The sequence below is a fragment of the Schistocerca cancellata genome, chromosome 5 (genome assembly GCF_023864275.1).
Source record: "Schistocerca cancellata isolate TAMUIC-IGC-003103 chromosome 5, iqSchCanc2.1, whole genome shotgun sequence".
NCBI lineage: Eukaryota > Metazoa > Arthropoda > Insecta > Orthoptera > Acrididae > Schistocerca > Schistocerca cancellata.
The window spans coordinates 619,302,692-619,325,194 of record NC_064630.1 but is presented as its reverse complement, the minus strand read 5'-3'; the positions used below and the strand labels follow the sequence as shown (position 1 = coordinate 619,325,194).

The following is a 22,503-nucleotide window of genomic DNA, read 5'->3' as shown; positions in this document are numbered from 1 at the left end:
TTAAATAAAACATACTTACAATAACCAAACAAATTCACTTTCTACATGACGTGACTTGAAATACATTATTTATGAAATATGCACAAAGACAATGCTATTTTTCCATATATCTGGAGCGGAGTCACGTAGCTCACCTATAAGGTATGTACATCTTTTGAACTATTTTCACATTAAGTAATTGTTATCGCTGTCAAATAATTATTATATACTATATTTCCTTTGAATTGCTCTGTATAATAGGTTAATTTTCTGGAAGGGATACTGTCCTGTGCGAATTCACTCACGTGAGAATATTGTGCTCTTTCCGACATAGCCGACCGGGGTGGCCGAGCGGTTCTAGGCGCTACAGTCTGGAACCGCGCGACCTCTACGGTCGCAGGTTCGAATCCTGCCTCGGGCATGGATGTGTGTGATGTCCTTAGGTTAGTTAGGTTTAAGTAGGTCTAAGTTCTAGGGGACTGATGACCTCAGAAGTTAAGTCCCGTAGTGCTCGGAGAGCCTCTTTCCGACATAACTCAGGCAAAATAGGTTTATTTCTACGTTTGCACTTCGAGATCTGTTCACTGGCCGGGCTCGGCATAAGACTGACTTTTTCGTCCACACAAGAGAGGGCGTTGTTGGGCCAATGTGTAAATCATTCCTCTGCCACCTTAATAACGTATTGGTGGTACAATTCTCTATAGATTCTCCTCATTTGTATGGATTCGAGCCATTTTTTCCAGGCATTGCAATATTCACTTACGTTAGTGTGAAAGGAGTTTATGTCACACTTTTCACCTATGTAGTTGAGAGACGTGTAAGTAGGCTGTTTAGGTTTTTATGTTGGTAACGTCATCTAGCGCTCTGTATGAAAATCACTGGCTGTGCTGTGTGCAGTCTGTGGCTGGTTGGCATTGTTGAAATATTGTCTATTGTAGTGTTGGGCAGTTGGATGTGAACAGCGCGTAATGTTGCGCAGTTGGAGGTGAGCCGCCAACAGTAGTGGATGTGGGGAGAGAAATTGCAGAATTTTGATAGCGGACGATCTGGACGTGTGTCCATCAGAAAGAGTAAATTTGTGATATTGGATATCATGAACTGACATATATATGATGACTTTGGAACATTATTAAGGTAAATACATTGTTTGTTCTTTGTGAAAATCTTTCATTTGCTAACTATGCCTATCAGTAGTTAGTCCCTTCAGTAGTTTGAATCTTTTATTCAGCTGGCAGTAGTCGCGCTCGCTATATTGCAGTAGGACGAGTAACAAAGATTTTTGTGAGGTAAGTGATTCATGAAAGGTATAGGTTATTGTTAGTCAGGCCATTCCTTTGTAGGGATTTTCGAAAGTCAGACTGCGTTGCGCTAAAAATATTGTGTGTCAGTTTAGTGTTGATCAGAATAGGTAAAGAGCGAAATGTCTGAGTACGTTCAGTTCTGCTCAGCTGTTTGAAAATAAAATAATGTAAGAGGTTTATCACCACAGTCATTCATACATTTTTTCTAAGGGGACGTTTCAGACGTCACATAATGTATTAATTGTGGTGTCACCGCCAGACACCACACTTGCTAGGTGGTAGCCTTTATATCGGCCGCGGTCCGCTAGTATACGTCGGACCTGCGTGTCGCCACTGTCAGTGATTGCAGTCCGAGCGCCGCCACACGGCAGGTCTAATGAGACGTCCTAGCACTCGTCCCAGTTGTACAGACGACTTTGCTAGCGATGCTACACCGACAACTACGCTCTCATTTGCCGAGACGATAGTTAGCATAGCCTTCAGCTACGTCATTTGCTACGACCTAGCAAGGCGCCATTACCAGTTTATATTGAGATTGTAAAACATATACCGTCAAGAGCGATGTACACCCATTATGGATTAAAGTTAAGTATTCCAGCAGCAACGTACCTTATTGGCTATATTAATTACATTGTCATTTTCCAGACCTCACGACAGCCTGCGTGAGCTTAAAAGCATGCATTTCGGCCTCCTCTAGCAACACCGTGTTGGCTCTTCTGCCAACACAATATTAATATCACTTTATAATGGAAACTTGGGACAAAATATTCAGTGAAAAATATAACCAATACAACAAATTATTATTAATGTCTGTTTTTAAACTGGAGAGTTTCTCTAGTGCAGGTCAGCAGTGGTAGAGGCAGTCCTTGTCACATGTTGATGCCACAGCAGGTACGATGGCGTACTGTAAAGTAATGACTTTTAACTTTTTGGATGGAAACTCTTAAAGCTTTCTAAATAAAATAAACGTTATTAGTTTCTACATATTTATTGTTCACGTCTACATATACGCACCCTCCGCTGCTAGAGGGCTCCGAAGTGTAGTGTCTCACGTCGCGGTGTGTTCCGTAACTATGTCGGTGCGTGAGAAACAGCGTGCTGTAATCGATTTTGGAATTCGAAATTTAACCGACAGGAAGAAGATGCTGTGATATGCAAATGATGAGCTTTCCAGAGCATTCACATAACGCTGGCGCCGGTGGCGACATCTACAACGTGCTGACATGAGGAAAGTTTCCGGCCGATTTCTCATACACAAACACCAGTTGACCAGCGTCGCCTGGTGAAACGTTGTTGTGTTGCCTCGTGTAAGGAGGAGAAACGCGTACCATCACGTTTCCGACGTTGATAAGGATCGGATTGTAGGCTATCGCGATTGCGGTTTATTGTATCGCGACATTGCTGCTCGCGTTGGTCGCGATCCAATGACTGTTAGCAGAATATGGAATCGGTGGAGTCAGGAGGGTAATACGGAACGCCGTGCTGGATCCCAACGGCCTCGTATCACTAGCAGTCGAGATGACAGGTATCTTATCCGCATGGCTGTAACGGATCGTGCAGCCACGTCTCGATCCCTGAGTAAACAGATGGGGCGTTTGCAAGACAACAACCATCTGCGGGAACAGTTCGACGACGTTTGCAGCAGCATGGACTATCAGCTCGGAGACCATGGTTGCGGTTAGGCTTGACGCTGCATCACAGACAGGAGCGCCTGTGGTGGTGTACTCAACGGCGAACCTGGGTGCACGAATAACAAAACGTAATTTTTTCGGATGAATCCATGTTCTGATTACAGCATCATGATGGTCGCATCCGTGTTTGGCGACATCGCGGTGAACGCACATTGGAAGCGTGTATTCGTCTTCGCCATACTGGCGCATCACCCGGCTTGATGGTATAGGGTGCCATTGGTTACACGTCTCGGTCACCTCTTGTTTGCATTGACGTCACTTTGAGCAGTGGATGTTACATTTCAGATGTGTTACGACCCGTGGCTCTACCCTTCATTCGATCCCTGCGAAACCCTACATTTCAGCAGGATAATGCACTACCGCATGTTGCAGGTCCTGTACGGGCCTTTCTGGATACAGAAAATGTTCGACTGCTGCCCTGGCCAGCACGTTCTCCAGATCTCTCACCAACTGAAAACGTCTGCTCAATGGTGGCCTAACTACTGGCTCGTCACAATACGCCAGTCACTACTCTTGATGAACTGTGGTATCGTGTTGAAGCTGCATGGGCAGCTGTACCTGTACACATCATCCAAGCTTTGTTTGACTCAATGCCAGGCGTATCAAGGCGTTTCTTACGGCCAGAGGTGGTTGTTCTGGGTACTGATTTCTCAGGATCTATGCACCCAAATTGCGTGAAAATGTAATCACATGTCAGTTCTAGTATATTTGTCCAATGAACGCCCGTTTATTATCTACATTTCTTCTTGGTGCAGCAATTTAAATGGCCGGTAGTGTACATAGATAAGAAGAATAAGGATGTAGAATGTTAAAAACGTTTGTTTTATTTAAAAAGCTTTAAGAGTTTTCACATAAAAAATTCCGAGGTGTTTACTTTTGAACACGCCTTCGTAGTTGCTGCGTCATCCCCTTCCGACGCCGTTGCCACGGTCCCTGCGGTTCGTGTTGAAGCGCTCGCGGCCTTCTTCGTAGCCATCACGTTGGCCCCTACCGTATTCGTAGCCCATGTCGTAGCTCCTGCTGTGAGACAGAGAGGTCACCATTAGCACATTCAAGTTTGCGAGCTGTTGGCGTGGTAGATGCAGTGTGTTGCTTCTCTGACAGATAGACTACTGGCCACTAAAATTGCTGCACCAAGAAGAAAAGGAGATGATAAACGGGTATTCGTTGGACAGATATATTATACTAGAACTGACATGTGATTACATTTTCACGCAATTTGGGTGCATAGATCCTGAGAAATCAGTACCAAGAACAACCACCTCTGGTCGTAATAACGGCCTTGATACGCCTAGGCATTGAGTCAAACAGAGCATGGATGGCGTGTACAGGTACAGCTGTCCATGCAACTTCAACACGATACCACAGTTCATCAAGAGTAGTGACTGGAGTATTGTGACGAGCCAGTTGCTCGGCGACCATTGACCAGAGGTTTTCAATTGGTGAGAGATCTGAAGAATGTGCTGGCCAGGGTAGCAGTCGAACATTTTCTGTTTCCAGAAAGGCCCGTACAGGACCTGCAACATGCGGTCGTGCATTATCCTGCTGAAATGTAAGGTTTCGCAGGGATCGAATGAAGGGTAGGGCCACGTGTCGTAACACATCTGAAATGTAAGATCCACTGTTCAGAGTGCCGTCAATGCGAACAAGCGGTGACCGAGACGTGTAACCAATGCTACCCCATACCATAACGCCGGGTAATACGCCAGTATGGCGATGGCGAATACACGCTTCCAATGTGCGTCCACCGCGATGTCGCCAAACACGGATGCCACCATCATGATGCTGTAAACAGAACATGGATTCATCCGAAAAATTGACTTTTTGCCATTCGTACACCCAGGTTCATCGTTGAGTACACCATCGCAGGAGCTCCTGTCTGTGATGCAGTGTAAAGGGTAACGGCAGCCACGGTCTCCGAGCTGATAGTCCACGCAGCTGCAAACGTCGTCGAACTGTTCGTGCAGATGGTTGTTGTTTTGCAAACGTCCCCATCTGTAGACTCAGGGATCGAGACGTGGCTGCACGATCCATTACAGCCATGCGAATATGATGCCCGTCATCTCGACTGCTAGTGATACGCGGCCGTTGGGACCCAGCACGGCGTTCCGTATTACCCTCCTGAACCCATCGATTCCATATTCTGATAACAATCATTGGATCTCGACCAATGCGAGCAGTAATGTCGCGATAGGATAAACCGCAATCGCGATAGGCTACAATCCGACCTTTATCAAAGTCGGAAACGTGATGGTACGCATCTCTCCTCCTTACACGAGGCATCACAACAACGTTTCACCAGGCAACGCCGATCAACTGCTATTTGTGTATGAGAAACCGGTTGGAAACTTTCCTCATGTCAGCACGTTGTAGGTGTCGCCACCGGCGCCAACCTTGTGTGAATGCTCTGAAAAGCTAATCATTTGCATATCACAGCACCTTCTTCCTGTCAGTTTAAATTCTCGTCTGTAGCACGTGATCTTCGTGGTGTAGCAATTTTAACGCCCAGTATTGTATTATCGGGTAAAATTAGGGAACCACTTTACCAGTTGGTTTACTACGAGTTGCGTTCAACGACTAATACTTTTTTCTAGGCCAGTTTCGGTTGAAAAGATACGGAATTTGTGGTGAGACATCGTGGGATATCCACGCTTCAGCCCGTATGGTTCCACGAAGTTCTGATAGGTGGCGTCGCAATACGTAGCCTTCAAAATGGCATCTGCGTTCCAAGCAGAGAGCTGTCACTTAGTTTGTTTTGACGGAAAAGTAGAGCAATGCTGATATTCATAGGCGTCTGCAGAATGCTTACGGAGACCTGGCAGTGAGCAACAGCACGGCGAGTCTTTGGGGAAAGCGCAACATGATCGCGCAAACCTGTCCGATCTCCCACGTGCCGAACGATTGGACACAGCTGTGACTCTACGATGTTGGAACGTGCGGACACTCTCATTCGAGGTGATCGACGCATCACAGTCAAATACCTCGCCACATAACTGAACTTCTGTGTTGGTAGTGCTGACACACTCATCCACCAGTTGGGGTACTCAAAGGTGGTGGTTGCTGGGTTCCTCGCTGCCTAGCAGAAGACCATATAGAGCAGCGAAGGGCCATGTGTGCGGAGCTGCCTGAGCGCTACGAGGCTAATCGTGACAAATTTTTGTCGAACATCGTCTCAGGCGATGAAACATGGGTTCATCACTTCGAATCGGAAACTGAACGACTGTCCGTGAAGTGGCGCCACATCACCTCTCCTCCGAAGAAAAAAGTTCAAAGCCGCAGCGTTAGCCGGTAAAGCCATGGCGAGGGTCTTCTGGGGCTCAGGAGTGGTTATTCCGTTTGATGTCCTCCCATGTGGTGCTCTGAACTGTGTTGTGCTACCCTTAGGAAACTGAAGAAACGAGTTCAACGTGTTCGTCGCCACGAAAGTACAAACAAACTTCTCCATGATAACGCAAGGCCTCACAGCAGTATGCGCATCCAAGAGCAGCTCACAAAACTTCATTGGGCTGTTCTTCCTCAGTCACTTTACAGCCCGTATCTTGCACCTTTAGGTTCCATCTGTTCGGCCCAATGAAGGGTGCACCTCACGGGAAGAAGGACGTACATGATGGGGTAGTTCTTGATGCAGCACGACGTCGACCTGTAGAGTGGTACCATGCAGGCATACAGGCCCTCCCGGTAAGATGGCGTAAGGCCATCACCTTGCACGGCGATTATGTTGAAAAATGAGGTTTTGTAGCCAAAAGAGAGGACAATAACATTGCTTTTTTGAATCCTGAATAAAACCAACCTGCTTTCAGAAAAAATGTGCGTTAGTTACAGTACGCCAGTCGTTAGTTCATTAACCCTGGTCTTTCACTTCAAAATTAGTGTGTCGACTACTTTGCTGACAAATCTGAGGTCTGATAATTAAATCGACGCCCTAGCTGCAAACAGGCGTTGATGTACATCATTGGGGACATGTTGAAAATGCGTGCACCAACCGGGATTCGAGATCGGGATCTCCTGCTTACATGGCAGACGCTCTATCCATCTGAGCCACCGAGGGCACAGAGGATAGTGCGCCTGCAGGGACTTATCCCTTGCACGCTCCCCGTGAGACCCACATTTCCCAACATGTCCATACCACTACATTCGTAGTGCGCCTAATAGATGGTTGCCCATCACACTAATTACTCGTGGCAGGCTAATCTACCGAGTCCCGTACAAGTTGGGGCATGCCATGTAGGTAGTATCTGTTCCCGAAAGAACAGATACCACTGATGACCGCGCAGCTTCTCTAGAATGAAATGATAATTAAATCGACACCCTAGCTGCAACCAGGCGTTGATATACATCATTTGGGACAAGTTGAAAATGTCATTTCAACATGTGATTTTCAGCTTGTCCCCAATGATATATATCAAAGCCTATTTGCAGCTAGGGTGTCGATTTAATTATCATTTCATTCTAGAGAAGCTGCGCGGTCATCAGTGGTATCTGTTCTTTCGGGAACAGAAACTACCTTCAAATCTGGGATCGCTTACTCTGTGCATCGGCGTTGTAGTGAACATGTAGCTCTACCACGAAGCATAACAGATATGTAAGTATATGGCACAAATACGCAATAGCTGGAAATAAACTGCTGGCCATGAACAATGCAATAACAAGAATAATAGAAAATAACAAAATTTTATTTATTGTGCGTTTACAGTATAACAGGTAGAATAGATGATTAAATTTATGCATGAATTCGTTATATGATGGGCGAGAAATTTTGTTCACAGGGTTGTCACCCTTAGTGACTGAAATGGATCTAATCTGGATGAGCAACGAATTGAACTGAGGTGTCAGACACGGCTACTTCATTCCACAGTGCTCCAACTCATGTCTCAGATCATAACTCGTAGCGGCTGGAAAGTTGTGGCATGCCATTATCTCGGTAGCCCATGACCAGATGTTTTCAATGGGTGAGAGAGCAGGAGAACTTTCTGGCAAGGCCACCAATCGAACACCCTTTGTTTTTGTAGGTTGGACTGAGAATAATGTCTCTGGCTAATACCGAAAACCTCCTAGGTCGATGGTTCGATCCCAGCCACTGCTTAAAATCTAAATTAGAAATGGCTCCCGAAGACTCCCAATATGAGGAGTCACCGTCATTCTGCCAACGGCCTTGTCAAAGGAGGAAGGCCGAGTTGACTTGTTTGGGGCACCCTCTTGCCTTCGAGTGAGAGATTGCTTCTAAAAGGTAGACGAATCGGTAATGAACACCTGCATGATAATGCAGACAGCAACAGAAATCACTGCATTGGATGTAATTAATAAACCAGTTAATCACATTATGTTGTGGTATCATGTATCGATACCACCCCTCGAGCGTCATAGCAGCGGAATGGCAAATTTCCGTGTGACATCGACAGCGTTCGCGCGGGATCTGGCGGACCAATAGCGCGCGCCCGCTGAGTCACATCTCCTGCAACTCAGTACTTAGAGCGTCCTCTGCCACCGCGATATAAGACGGCGGGCGGCACCAACTCAGCCCACTCGCGCTCGGAACCACTACGCTTCAACACTATAGTTCGCGCCTTTGTTCAGTCTCATCCTGCTTGATAGTGCAACAGTTTGACTCATTCTCTTGCTGTATTAACTGCAGTGTCTTCGTCCACCTGGAGAAATAAAAGTTAAGTAAATCTTCTGTTTGTTGTGTTAACTTTTTCGCTGATTATTTCTGCTCCTGTACAACTTTCCTATGCCAACAGATGCCGCACCAGTCTGTAGCCCACCTATCCTTACCATTGTATACGAATGCCTACAGAGCACAGGCAATTCTATAGCATAAATTCGTTTGAAAACAGTTTCCAAAGCAGGAGAGCATGTGTGCTCCGATCATGGTATTTTAATTTTTTGTAAGATTACTTATTAGTACTGTGAAATGCATTCAAAGTTTTGTGTACATAAATATGATGATTGCATTATGTTAAGATAACATGAAGCTTCTGAAATTGTTTTACAAAACTTCTATGTTGGTTTGCGAAGATGTGTGTTCCGCCAACAATTTCTACTTTTCCATGACAAATGGCCGTAAGTAACATTTTGTTAATATTTTGACAATAGAGAAATTTAATGATATCTTGAGACAACTCTGTCCACATATTTCCACTTATTCTTTCGTTTGTTTATGGATGGTGGCATAAAATAAAATTTTACTTTATTTATGTAATGTTGTAATCTGCTGTGACCTGAGTCGTTTCCACAGTTGTCTCCATGTGTTCAACTTATACTTTGTATATTATCAGTGCGTCACTATTATTAATGGGTCGTGTATCGAGGGGTTCCTGAGCTTTGACAATAGATAGCTGCTCTTTGGTGTGTTGTAAGATCTCTTCCTACTGGCCAACGTCTTTGACGACGTGTTCTGTACTGAGGTTAATTCAGTGCTGTCTAGTGCTTCGTCACGAAATTAAGGGACGCCGTACCTACTTTTGTATTTGAGTTTGATACTTTATACTGATTATGAGTTGTATCACAACTGGTTACGATTTCAAAGTGTAAGTCCTCAGTAAGTTGTATAAGCTATTTACTATGTCTGCGATGACACATATGCCTTATTTTTTTTATCGTATGCGGACACCAAAAACTAGTCTGTTAACAACTGAAACCAGGTATGTAATAAATTCTGGAGTAATACAGCTATGTGAAAACGTGAGTTTTCAAAACTTAAGCACCTTGAAAGAGGATCTTTTGAATAGTTCAGACGGTAGTGCACTTACCCATAAAAAATAAATGTCTTACATTCGAGTCTCTATTCCGCACATAATTTTAATCTGCCAGGGAGTTCCAATACAGGCCTATGATGTATTGAGATTATCTTTACCTTTGAGTCGTCGGCTAACAGGAAAGAGAACAACCGTGCTTAAGAAACACCACTGTGTCACCAAAACCGAGTATTTCAGTTACTAAGGTGGAAGGTCAGCGGTTTCCTCTGCAATGCACTTCCGTCCAAGTCAGCAAGAGGTGAAAGGCAAATTCCTGGCACTTTTCTGTTCATAAGAGTTATATCTCAGAGACAATCATTCTCAAGAGAAAATGCTAAAATAACATCCATTTAGCACCCTAGTTCCACACAATCCCTTTAACCGACCGAGGAATCTTTTAACCAATTTCCATGAAACAGATCTGTCGCATCTAACGGAAACGAAAAAGGAAGATAATTATTTAATTATGGGTGGCTTCAATAAAGCAACCTGGAGAGAGAGAGGATGGAACAGTGGGAACTGACTATTTCTCCACATCGCTTCCAGCAAATAACAATAGAAAAACGAAATAATTTAAGAAAACTTATAACAGTTAATCCTGTGTTATTGGAGCACAAATACATTTCAAAATTAGCACGTATTCTTTTGAATTAGCTCTGCCGTGTATGGAAGCCGAAGCAACCATAATGTTTCTTTGATAGGGTCACTAGAAATGATCCTTACAGCCTTGCATCAACACGTATCCCAGCCATTGCTCAAAATTTGAATAAAAATCATCAGAAATCGCAGCCGAAGACTTCCGGTGTAAGGAGTCACTAATTTTGCCAGCGGTCTGGTCAAAGAGGGCGAGGAAGCTTTCAACACGCAACCCGGCCGGATATTATTCACTGATGCAAAGTTTTAAAGGTTTGAGCGGACGATTGCAATACTAATTTTGTAGTGTTCAGCTTACTCCTCGACAAAATTGGTAACAACTCCAAGAACAAATTGTTGTGGGTTGGCAGGAGAGCCAACACCGGGTATGAGAGGAAGCCGAAAGGCACGCGTTTTAGCTCACGCAGGCTGGCGTGAGTTCTGGAACAGGACGAGGAAATTAGACTTTAGAAAAACGGACGTAGCTGGTGGAATACTTAACTTTAATCCATTAATGATGAGCGTCGCTCTTGACTGTACATGATTCAGTATCAATAGTAACTGGTAATGGCGCCTTGCTAGGTCGTAGCAAATGACGTAGCTGAAGGCTATGCTGACTATCGTCTCGGCAAATGAGAGCGTATTTTGTCAGTGAACCATCGCTAGCAAAGTCGGTTGTACAACTGGGGCGAGTGCTAGGAAGTCTCTCTAGACCTGCCGTGTGGCGGCGCTCGGTGTGCAATCACTGATAGTGGCGACACGGGGGTCCGACGTATACTAACGGACCGCGGCCGATTTAAAGGCTACCACCTAGCAAGTGTGGTGTCTGGCGGTGACACCACACAAATTATCCAGAAACATGTGATACCGGTGGCATAAGAACTAATGGTGATGTAAACGAAAGGTTAACCGACAGGTTAGGATCGTATTATTGTCACGATATTTTGATTTTTGGTGGCTTGGCGCTGTGGTCCATCATTTCTTATTTATTGCTATCTTTTCATCTCTGAGTACTTACTACACAGGACACTCATGTTCGTCCTTCCAATAACAATTTACCTATGCCTTAGCACACGCGCCAATAATCAGACTCTTCACATGGAGATAGTTCTCAATAGAATTATTCTCTCCTTTACTTTTTCTAGCGCCTCTTCGTTTCGAACTCTTGAGTTTTGATAGTCTTCGTCTATACTAATTTTTATACGCTTTCCGTATCTTTTCCTACCTGTTCGCTATTAACTTTCGCCCATTTATGTGTTACAGACATACTTTTCAGAAACATTTTGATTCGTTCAGCACAAATACGCGGCATTTTAGGAGGAATAGTAAATATTTTAGGAGGTGATACAATAGAATAATGCAAATAAAACACTCCATTTAACAAGTGTTCAAATGGTTCCAATGGCTCTGAGCGCTATGGGACTTAACATCTGAGGTCATCAGTCCCCTAGACCTTAGAACTACTTAAACCTAACTAATCTAAGGACATCACACACAACCATGCCCGAGGCAGGATTCGAACCTGCGACCGTAGCGGTCGCGTGGTTCCAGACTAAAGCGCCTAGAACCGCTCGGTCACAGCGGCCGGCTAATATGTGTCCAATATTCATTGGTTACAGAAGTACAATGGTTACTTTTGATTTCTCGTGTTGGTACTCCAGCTACTACGGGTTTCTTTATGAATTGTCACTTTTGTTTTGAAGTTAAAGGTGTGAAGTTGAGCTTGAGCTTCATCTAACTGAGTTTTTCAACTGTTATTGTGATTCTTTGGCCAATTCTCCTGTTTTGTTTAAGCACGCTTTACAAATTTTGAGTGTGCTTGTACGGTATTTGTGTATGGTTAGCATAATGCTGCTTTTAGAGAATACGGTGGACAAAATCCCAACCGCAGTATATCATATTCAAGACTGTTTTCTCGTGCATATTACATGTGAACGTGCAAAAGCACAGAGTGTAAATGAAGTAGAAGACACTATTCAGTTAGCAGAACGTAGTCATTCAACAATCGCACATAGAATCTCAACATGTATCAGTGTACAACATACCAAACATGGAGAACGTTACGTATGCACAGCCACCAGCCTTATCATTTGCAGCGAATTCAACACCTTCCAGAAGTAGACGAAAACAGACGATTGTAATTTCAGCTCTGGCTAGTAATGTCAGTACTATTGTCTGCTGATGAAGCCATTTTCAATCGTGGCGATATCATTAACACTAGTAACTTACACTGAGGTGACAAGATTCATGGAATACCTCCTAATATCGTGTCGGACGTCCTGTTGCCCGGAGTAGGGCAGCAACTCGACATGGCAAGACTCAACAAGTCGTTGCAGGACCCGTGCAGAAATAATGAGCCATGCTGCCTCTATAGTCGTCCATAATTGCGAGAGTGTTGACTGTGCAGGAATTTCTGCACGAACTAATCTTTCGATTATGTCCCATAAATATTCGATCGGATTCATGTCGGGCGAGCTGGGTGGCCGAAGCATTAGCACGAACTGTCCAGATTGTTCTTCAAACCAGTCGCAAACAACTGTGGCCCAGTGAAATGTCACATTGTCAGCTATAAAAATACCACCGTTGTCTGGAAGCATGAAGGCCCCCAAAAGACTGCAAATAGTCTTCGAGTAACCGTACATCCAGAGGACTCAGTTCATTCCATGTAGTCCATGTAATCACAGTCCACACCATTATGGAGCCATCACAAGTTTGCACAGTGCCTTGTTTACAACCTGGCTCCATGATTTCATGGGGTATGCACCACACTGCAATCCTAGCATCAGCTCTTACTAAATGAAATCGGGACTGCTCTGACCACGCCACGGTTTTCCAATCGTCTAGGGTCCAACCGATGTGGACACGAGCCCAGGTGAGGCGCTGCAGGCGGTGTTGTGCTGTTAGCAAAGGCACTCGCATCGGTCGTCAGCTGCCACAGCCACTTAGCTCCAAATTTCGCCGCATCATCCCCTGGATACGTTCGTCGTACGTCCCACATTGATTTATGCGATTATTTCAGACAGTGTTACTTTTCTGTCAGTACTAGCAACTACAGAAACGTCGCTGCCATCTGTCATTAAGTGAAGGTTCGAATCCTTCCTCGGGCATGGATGTGTGTGATGTCCTTAGGTTAGTTAAGTCTAAGTATTTCTAAGTTCTAGATGTCAGATGTTAACTCCCATAGTGTTCAGAGCCATTTGAACCATTAAGTGAAGGCCATTGGCCACTGCATTGTCCGCGGTGAGAGATAATTCCTGAAATTTGGTATTCTCGGCACTCTCTTGACACTGTTAATCGCGAAATACTGAACTCCCTAACGATTTAAATGGAACGTCCCATTCGTCTACCTCCAGTTAGTACCATCCTGCGTTCAAAGTCAGTTAATTCCTGTCGTGTATCCATAAGCACGACGGAAACCTTTTCACATGAATAATCTCCTGAGAACAAATGACAGCTCCGTCAATGCACTGCACATTTTTACCTTGTGCACGTGATACTACCGCCATCTTTATACGAGGGTTGGAACTTAAATAGTGGCAACTGTTTATTCACAACGGATACAAAAGAGTTACGTTTGCACCTGTTACTGTCCTTCAAAGTAGTCACCCCGTTGTGCAGAACCCGTTGCCAGCGTATACCGTTAGCAGAGCCTTCCACATCGCTGGCAACGGGTTCTACACAACGCTGGTGACTACTTTGGAAGACTGTTACAGGGGCAATCATGTAACTCTTCTGTATAGGTTGTGAATAACTAGTTGCCACTATTTAAGTTCCCACCCTCGTATGTGCATGTCGCATCCCATGAGTTTTGTCACTTCAGTGTAGACCAATTGTCAACGAAAACACACTTGTCTTTGTAGAGAGACATTTTCAAGAACGAATGTAAATGTGTGATATCGTGTGATAGACCGTCAGCTGATGGGGCCCTTTGTGTTATCGGATCGTATTATACGACCCCATTATCCGGAATTCCTTGAAAATGAGCTTCCCGCGTTATTTGAAGAGGTTTCTTTGAGTATAGAAATGGATATCGTCTTCCAGCATGACGGGTGCCTGAATATTCTAGTCATCAGGTGACACATAATCTAAACGTAACAAGACCCGGCACATGGACTGGCAGAAATGGTGGCCTTCCAATGGGCGCCAAGATCGCCCGACCTTATCCCATCAGATGTTTACTTGTGAGGATGAGACAAATTGATCGTATTACGAATAATGCTAGCCTCTAAAAAGGACGCCAAGATGGCCTCAAAAGAGCAACACGAATGTGCACTGAAGTTGGACGCGGGAGTTATGAAAGTTGGAAATTAATCATTTGCATTTACTTAATACCTTTTATAAGTAATTGTTTGGATTACATTTCAAACGTTGTATACCTGTAGCCAATAAAAATTCGACCCATGTAGTTCTGAATGTTTCATTAGACTTAATATGTACTACAATCTACCCTAATATTTAGTATACGTCCTGAAAGATCTTGTGTTAGCTACCACTAAAGAGTCTTTTAAAGGCTGCATTCTTGCTTTTTCGGTCATCCTGTAAAACAAGGCTGCCAGTATACAATAATTTTTTACTACTCCTAGTACTACACTCTGAGAAACAAATAAAAATAAAGGAATGACGCACCACGAAGAAATTATCCGAATGGGACGGAAATTGGTCTGCATGTGCAGTCAAACAAATGATTACAATTTCAGGAAAAAAAACTAGATGATTTATTCAAGAGAAAAAGCTTCTCAAATTGAGGAAGTCTGTAACGCGTTGGTCAAGCTCTGGGCCTGACGGCCTAGACTGACAGAGTTACTGGATTTCCTCCTGAGGGATATTGTGCCAATCGGCGAGTAAGATCGTCAAAATTCTGAGCTGATTGGAGGGTCCTGTCCGTAATGCTTCAGATGTTCTCAATTCTGGAGAAATCCGGCGACCTTGGTGGTCAATCACGAACGGTAGAAACTCCCGTAGTGTGGGGGAAGTCATTATCTTGCTGAAATGTAAGTGAAGGATGGTTTGCCATGAAGGGGAACAGAACGGGTTGTAGACTATCGTAGACGTATCGCTGTGGTGTAAGGGTGCCGTGGACAACAGCCAAAGGGGTCCTGACGTGAAATGGGATAGCGTCCCAGATCGTCAATGATGGTTATTGGGCCGTATGGCAGGCGACAGTTAGGCTCTTATCCCACCGCTGTCCTGAGTGTCTTCAGACATGTCTTTCCTGTCCCAGAGTGAATATTCCTCCTGAAAGATGCTGCTTTTGATACTACTACAGATTCTTTTGAGGGAAGATTTCTTGCTTCTTCTGTCATTCTGTAAACGAGCCTGCCGGTATACTCGTATAACGGTTCTTTTACTACTCCGGGTACTATATGGGTTGGGGGCTCAGTGGGTGAGATTATAAACTCAAGTTGGTTGTATGTTTTTTTCTGCCATCAGTTTCTTAACATCAGTGAAAAGTTCTAAGTTGCACCGTGCATTGGACGTAATGTTAAATTTGAGGACAGACTATGCCTGGTATGATAGATATGGAAGCACGAGATTTTGAAACCAGCCTTCGGTTTGATGACAGCCTTACCTTTCCTTACTTCTACTATTAAGTCATCCCTAATTAAAATGTCAAGGATAGCGGATTCTACAGCTTTTTAATAGTTACTGCTTTTATTCATCCTTAATCATATCCTGGCAATGTTCTGTAGGCTGTAGATATTGAATTAGTTTCTTTCGTAGACTTTGAATAACAGGAATTTTTTTGTCATCAGTCTTCTGACTGGTCTCATGCGGCCCGCTACGAATTCCTCTCCTGTATCAGTCTCTTCAAAAAAATGGTTCAAATGGCTCTGAGCACTATGGGACTTAACTTCTGAGATCATAAGTCCCATAGAACTTATAACTACTTAAACTTAAGTAACCTAAGGACATCGCACACACCCATGCCCGAGACAGGATTCGAACCTGTGACCATAGCGGTCGCGCGGTTCCAGACGGTATCGCCTAGAACCGCTCGGCCACTCCGGCCGGCTCAGTCTCTTCATCTCAGAGTAGCACTTGCAACCTAAATCCTCAATTTTTTGCTGGATGTATTCCACTGTCAGTCTTGCTTTACATCTCCGTGTAGTGTCATGACAGATATTCTGCGATGTCTTAACAGGTGTCCTACCATATCGTCCCTTCTTCTTGTCAGTGCTTCCCACGTATTTCTTTCCTCGTCGTTTCTGCTGTGTGCCTCCTCATTCCTTACCTTATCAGTCTACCTAATTTTCAACATATTCTGTAGTACCACATGTCAACTACTTCGATTCTCTTCTGTTCCGGTTATCCCACAATCCATGTTACCCTATCATACAGTGCTGTGTTACAAACGTAAATTTATAGAAATTTATTCTCAAATTAAGGCCTATGTTTGGTACTCGTAGAGTTCTCTTGACCAAGAATGCCCTTAATGGAAGTGCTAATCTACTTTTGAAATCCTCCTTGCTCCGTCCAACATAGGTTATTTTGCTGCCTAGCTAAAATTCCTTAACTTGATCTACTTCGTGATCACTGTGGTATCGATAGCCACGATGATACGGCGTAGGTGCAAGTACTTAAGTTGGCACTACGACCGACATCGACGATAGCGCCCTCTAACAGGCGCTGTCCAGATCTACGAGCTCCGCTGCAGTTTCTGCCCATTTTCATCAAGAACAGACGGCCGGGACACTTCGCTTCCTATTGAGACTATGTACTACTTAACGACGGGTCTAAGGCTTCGCACCTCAGTGCAAAGTTATGTATTCAGTTAATATTGTGATATGTTGTTGTTGTGGTCTTCAGTCCTGAGACTGCTTTGATGCAGTTCTCCATGCTACTCTATCCTGTGGAGCTGCTTCATCTCCCAGTACGTACTGCAGCCTACATCCTTCTGAATCTGCTTAGTGTATTCATCTCTTGGTCTCCCTCTACGATTTTTACCCTCCGCGCTGCCCTCCAATGCTAAATTGGTGATCCCTTGATGCCTCAGAACATGTCCTACCAACCGATCCCTTCTTCTAGTCAAGTTGTGCCACAAACTTCTCTTCTCCCCAATTCTATTCAGTACCTCCTCATTAGTTATGTGATCTACCCATCTAATCTTCAGCATTTTTCTGTAGCACCACATTTCGAAAGCTTCTATTCTCTTCTTGTCCGAACTATTTATCGGCCATGTTTCACTTCCATACATGGCTACACTCCATACAAATACTCTCATAAACGACTTCCTGACACTTAAATTTATACTCGATGTTAACAAATTTCTCTTCTTCAGAGACGCTTTCCATTGCCAGTCTACATTTTATATCCTCTCTACTTCGACCATCATCAGTTATTTTGCTCCCCAGATAGCAAAACTCCTTTACTACTTTAAGTGTCTCATTCCCTAATCTAATTCCCTCAGCATCACCAGAGTTAACTAGACTCCATTCTATTATCCTCGTTTTGCTTTTGTTGATGTTCATCTTATATCCTCTTTTCAAGACACTGTCCATTCCGTTCAACTGTTCTTCCAAGTCCTTTGCTGTCTCTGACAGAATTACAATGTCATCGGCGAACCTTAAAGTTCTCCATGGATTTTAATACCTACTCCGAATTTTTGTTTTGTTTCCTTTATTGCTTGCTCAATATACAGACTGAATAACATCGGGGAGAGGCTACAACCCTGTCTCACTCCCTTCCCAACCACTGCTTCCCTTTCATGCCCCTCGACTCTTATAACTGCCATCTGGTTTCTGTTATTGTGATATAGTAAAACCATTTTCAGAGAGCAGTGCCGAGAGATATTCACCTTTTCCTGCTCCTACTCGCTTCCTAAATTCGGCCAACCCTTCGGTTTACAGGAGCAGACCCACGCGCCGCCTCCCAGGCGGGATACAAAAATCACCTATCCCGATGTTAACTTTCTCGCTGTTCTTATTTCTGCTACTTCTCACTGCTTTCGATTTACTTCGATTCGCCCTCAATCTGTATTTTGTTCCCATCAGACTGTTCATTCCATTCAGCAGATTTCGTAATATTTCTTCAGTTTCACTGAAGATAGCATAGTCTGGAAATCTGTGAAACTTCCTGGCAGATTAAAACTGTGTGCCGAATCGAGACTGGAACTCGGGACCTATGCCTTTCGCAGGCAAGTGCTCTACCAACTGAGCTACCCAAGCACGACTGATGCCCCGTGCTTGGGTAGCTCAGTTGGTCACCGCCGGTGGCGGTAGGCACAATTTCGCCCTCTTTTACTCATGTCGCGCGATTCTTTGTTGGTTTTAGTTATGTTCGGTTACAGATACCTTCTACAAGAATCCCCACTACCCATGAGATATATCGATACTTGCGGCGTCATCATGGCAGCAATGTTGTCGAACTTAAATACCCAACGCGAGACTGGCGACAGATTTAGCGAGCTGTCCATACGCCTCTCCTCACCACGGCAGCGAGATCGTCATGGTATACATTCATCAACCGCAAGACAGTCAACCGCCAACGATTGTACGACATTCGCATGGTAGATTCCCCACTCTGCTTTATATGTGGCATGCAGGACACTGACGAACATTCTCTGCAGTGCGGTGAGGCAAAGGATGTTTGGCAGCTGACGCAACGCATCATGGCCCTTCTCCGACGCACCGACGAATCCACGATCACGACGGACGCTTTATTTTTTCCTGATGCTGTCTTTTTCCCCTCAGAAAAAACATCGGCAATCCGATGGATTGGAGGACACGCATCGCACTACGTGCTCTCGCGGACCTTGATATCGGGCATGGACTATGGGCATTATCTACTAGAGCAACACGAAATCATCCGACGCCACTCTAAATACAAAACGCATTTTGCGAACTTTCTAGGCAGCATGTTTCATAACCCCCCAAAGCGGTGGGGAGTCCCAGGTTTAAGTTGTTTCGAGGGATAGGATTTACTGCCAGTGAAGTGTCGAGGATGTCACTTCGTCCCTATATTTCTTTCCCTTCTTTTTCATATATGATTTTTATTTTGGGACATTAAAATTAAATGATAAATAAAATATTATTGTTACTAACAAAAAATTTATAAAAAAAAGTTCGTATAGCACTTGCCCGCGAAAGACATAGGTCCCGAGTTCGAGTCTCGGTCCGGCACACAGTTTTAATCTGCCAGGAAGTTTCATATCAGCGCATACTCCGCTGCATGGTAAAATTTCATTCTGGAATCTGTGATTCATTTACTCATCTGTTACAGAAAAACATGTAAGTAACAAATGGAATACATGAGAGGCCATGTTTTATACAGCCACACTCACTTTATTTGAGGAGCTTTAAAATACAAAACTCGGGTGAACATTTTGTTAGTAAGTTGTTAATACAGTATAAAGTTCAATTAGCGTGGGACTTGTGGCACAGCGGCTGTGCGCAGGGTCAGCCGCGCGCCACGCCGTACCCGCGGCCCCTGCGGTACGTGTCGTAGTTGCGGTCGCGGGCGTCCTCGTAGCCGTCGCGCCGGCCCATCTCGTACTCGTAGCCGCGGTCGTAGTCCCTCCTGTCGCCCAGCACGCGCTGCGCCTCGGCCATCAGAGGTGCCGTCACCAGCGCCAGCACCATCACCACCTGCCACACAACACACAGGCCTCACATGTCTGCTCGTGTAAATAAGTACACTACTGGCCATTAAAATTGCTACACCACGAAGATGACGTGCTTCAGACGCGAAAGTTAACCGACAGGAACAAGATGACATGCTAATGATTAGTTTTTCAGAGCATTCACACCAGATTGGCGCCGGTGGTGACACCTACAACGTGCTGACATGAGGAAAGTTTCCAACCGATTCCTCATACACAAACAGCAGTTGACCGGAGTTGCCTGGTGAAACGTTGTTGGGATGCCTCGTGTTAGGAGGAGAAATGCCTACCATCACGTTTCCGACTTTGATAAAGGTCGGATTGTAGCCTATGGCGATTGCGGTTTATCGCATCGCGACATTGCTGCTCGCGTTGGTCGAGATCCAATGACTGTTAGCAGAATATGGAATCTGTGGGTTCAGGAGGGTAATACGGAACGCCGTGCTGGACCCCAACGGCCTCGTATCACTAGCAGTCGAGATGACAGGCATCTTATCCGCATGGCTGTAACGGATCGTGCAACCACGTCTCGATCCCTGAGTCAACAGATGCGGACGTTTGCAAGACAACAACTATCTGCACCAACAGTTCGACGACGTTTGCAGCAGCATGGACTATCAGCACGGAGACCATGGCTGCGGTTAGGCTTGATGCTGCATCACAGGCAGGAGCGCCTGCGATGGTATACTCAACGACGAACCAGGGTGCACGAATGGGGAAAACGTCATTTTTTTTTTTGATGAATCCAGGTTCTGTTTACAGCATCATGATGGTCGCATCCGTGTTTGGCGACATCGCGGTGAACGCACATGGAAGCGTGTATTCGTCATCGCCATACTGGCGTATCACCCGGCGTGATGGTATGGGGTGCCATTGGTTACACGTCTCCGTCACCTCTTGTTCTCAATGACGGCACTTTGAACAGTGGATGTTACATTTCAGATGTGTTACGACCCGTGGCTCTACCCTTCATTCGATCCCTGCGAAACCCTTCATTTCGGCAGGATAATGTACGACCGCATGTTGCAGGTCCTGTACGGGCCTTTGTGGATACCGAAAATGTTTGACTGCTGCCCTGGTCAGCATATTCTCCAGATCTCTCACCAATTGAAAACGTCTGGTCAATGGTGGCCGAGCAACTGGCTCGTCACAATACGCCAGTCACTACTCTTGATGAAGTGTGCTGTCGTGTTGAAGCAGCTGTACCTGTACACGCCATCCAAGCTCAGTTTGACTTAATGCCCAGGCATATCAAGGCCGTTATTACGGCCAGAGCTGGTTGTTCTGGGGACCAATTTCTCAGGATCTGTGCAGACAAATTGCGTGAAAATGTAATCACATGTCAGTTCTAGTATAATATATTTGTCCAATGCACACCCCTTTTATCATCTGCATTTCTTCTTGGTGTAGCAATTTTAATGGCGAGTAGTGTAAAATGCATAAAATTGTTCTGTTGTAAATTTCCGTACCGTATAGACTGTAGAGCAAAAAAAGTGAAGCCCTCACAATGATAGGAAGAAAATGAAATGACAATTCATGTGCTGAGATGGTATGTGACGGTATTTCAGTGATTACAAAATCGAGTCAAATTTACGAAGAACATCGTCGTTCGAGCCCACTTAAAACGATAATGTTACACACCTTCAGGCATGTACGCGTGCACTGATTCTGTTGGGAAGGCTGTCATAAAATCGTTGTATCCTCTTCTGAGACAAACTGCCCAACAACTATTGTAACCGCCCTTAACATCTTGGTTACTGGCACTTAGATGAAGTAGACGGCGGAGTTGATTCCACATATGTTCTATTGGGGACAGGTAATAGAATCTTGCTGGCAATGGGAGTTACTAAACATCATGCAGATAGTCCTTAGAGACAAGTCTTATGTGTGGGCAAACATTATTCTGTCCCAGGACAGAATCTTAACATCTTGGTTACTGGCACTGAGATGAAGTAGACGGCGGAGTTGATTCCACATATGTTCTATTGGGGACAGGTAATAGAATCTTGCTGGCAATGGGAGTTACTAAACATCATGCAGATAGTCCTTAGAGACAAGTCTTATGTGTGGGCAAACATTATTCTGTCCCAGGACAGAATCTTCTCAGTTTTCATGGCACGTCAATCCGAATAAAATACACAAGCCGTCCGTGGCTGTTTCTGCCATATCTGTCAGCAGTAAAAACCACTGACTGCCGGGGCTGGCACGTTTTTCTAACTATATGAGCATGAATGCAGCATCTGACACCAATCAGAGAGGGCTGAAACGACACTTGCAGTTCGGCAGCTCTTAGGAGTTCCGACCCGCCCAGAGACCGGGCCCCAAGAGATATACTGGCTCCGAAACTGATGTGTGACGTCACACTACTCCCCTTGTCCGTCATAATTATCGAATGATCCACTCCGTGCAGGGCCCTCGGGAAATAAAAGATGTCAATGGAAAGATACCCACTAATGGTCGTAACTTTGTTGTGTGCTATCGAGTGCTTGCTTTTATTTAAACGCGCAGCTAAAATTATTAAACTCGTTTTAAATCATTGTTAAAATTCATGGTGAAACCTTCACCTG

At 44.7% G+C, this 22,503-nt stretch overlaps 1 protein-coding gene across 2 annotated transcripts in view; it reads right to left on the bottom strand.

Moving 5' to 3' along the window:
- Positions 1-3,827: 3,827 nt before the first annotated feature.
- LOC126187560 (uncharacterized) overlaps positions 3,828-22,503 on the bottom strand; it is a 76,334-nt gene continuing 57,658 nt past the window's right edge. Inside the window, exons 2-3 of one of the 2 annotated variants that reach the window (XM_049928715.1) lie at positions 19,756-19,922; positions 3,828-3,988 (exon numbers count right to left, since the gene is read on the bottom strand). In XM_049928715.1, the coding sequence (XP_049784672.1) occupies positions 3,874-3,988; positions 19,756-19,922 (282 nt within the window). In that variant the 3' untranslated portion in view covers positions 3,828-3,873. Of the gene's footprint in view, positions 3,992-19,755; positions 19,923-22,503 lie in introns of both variants that reach the window. The other variant, XM_049928714.1, reaches the window with a different exon arrangement.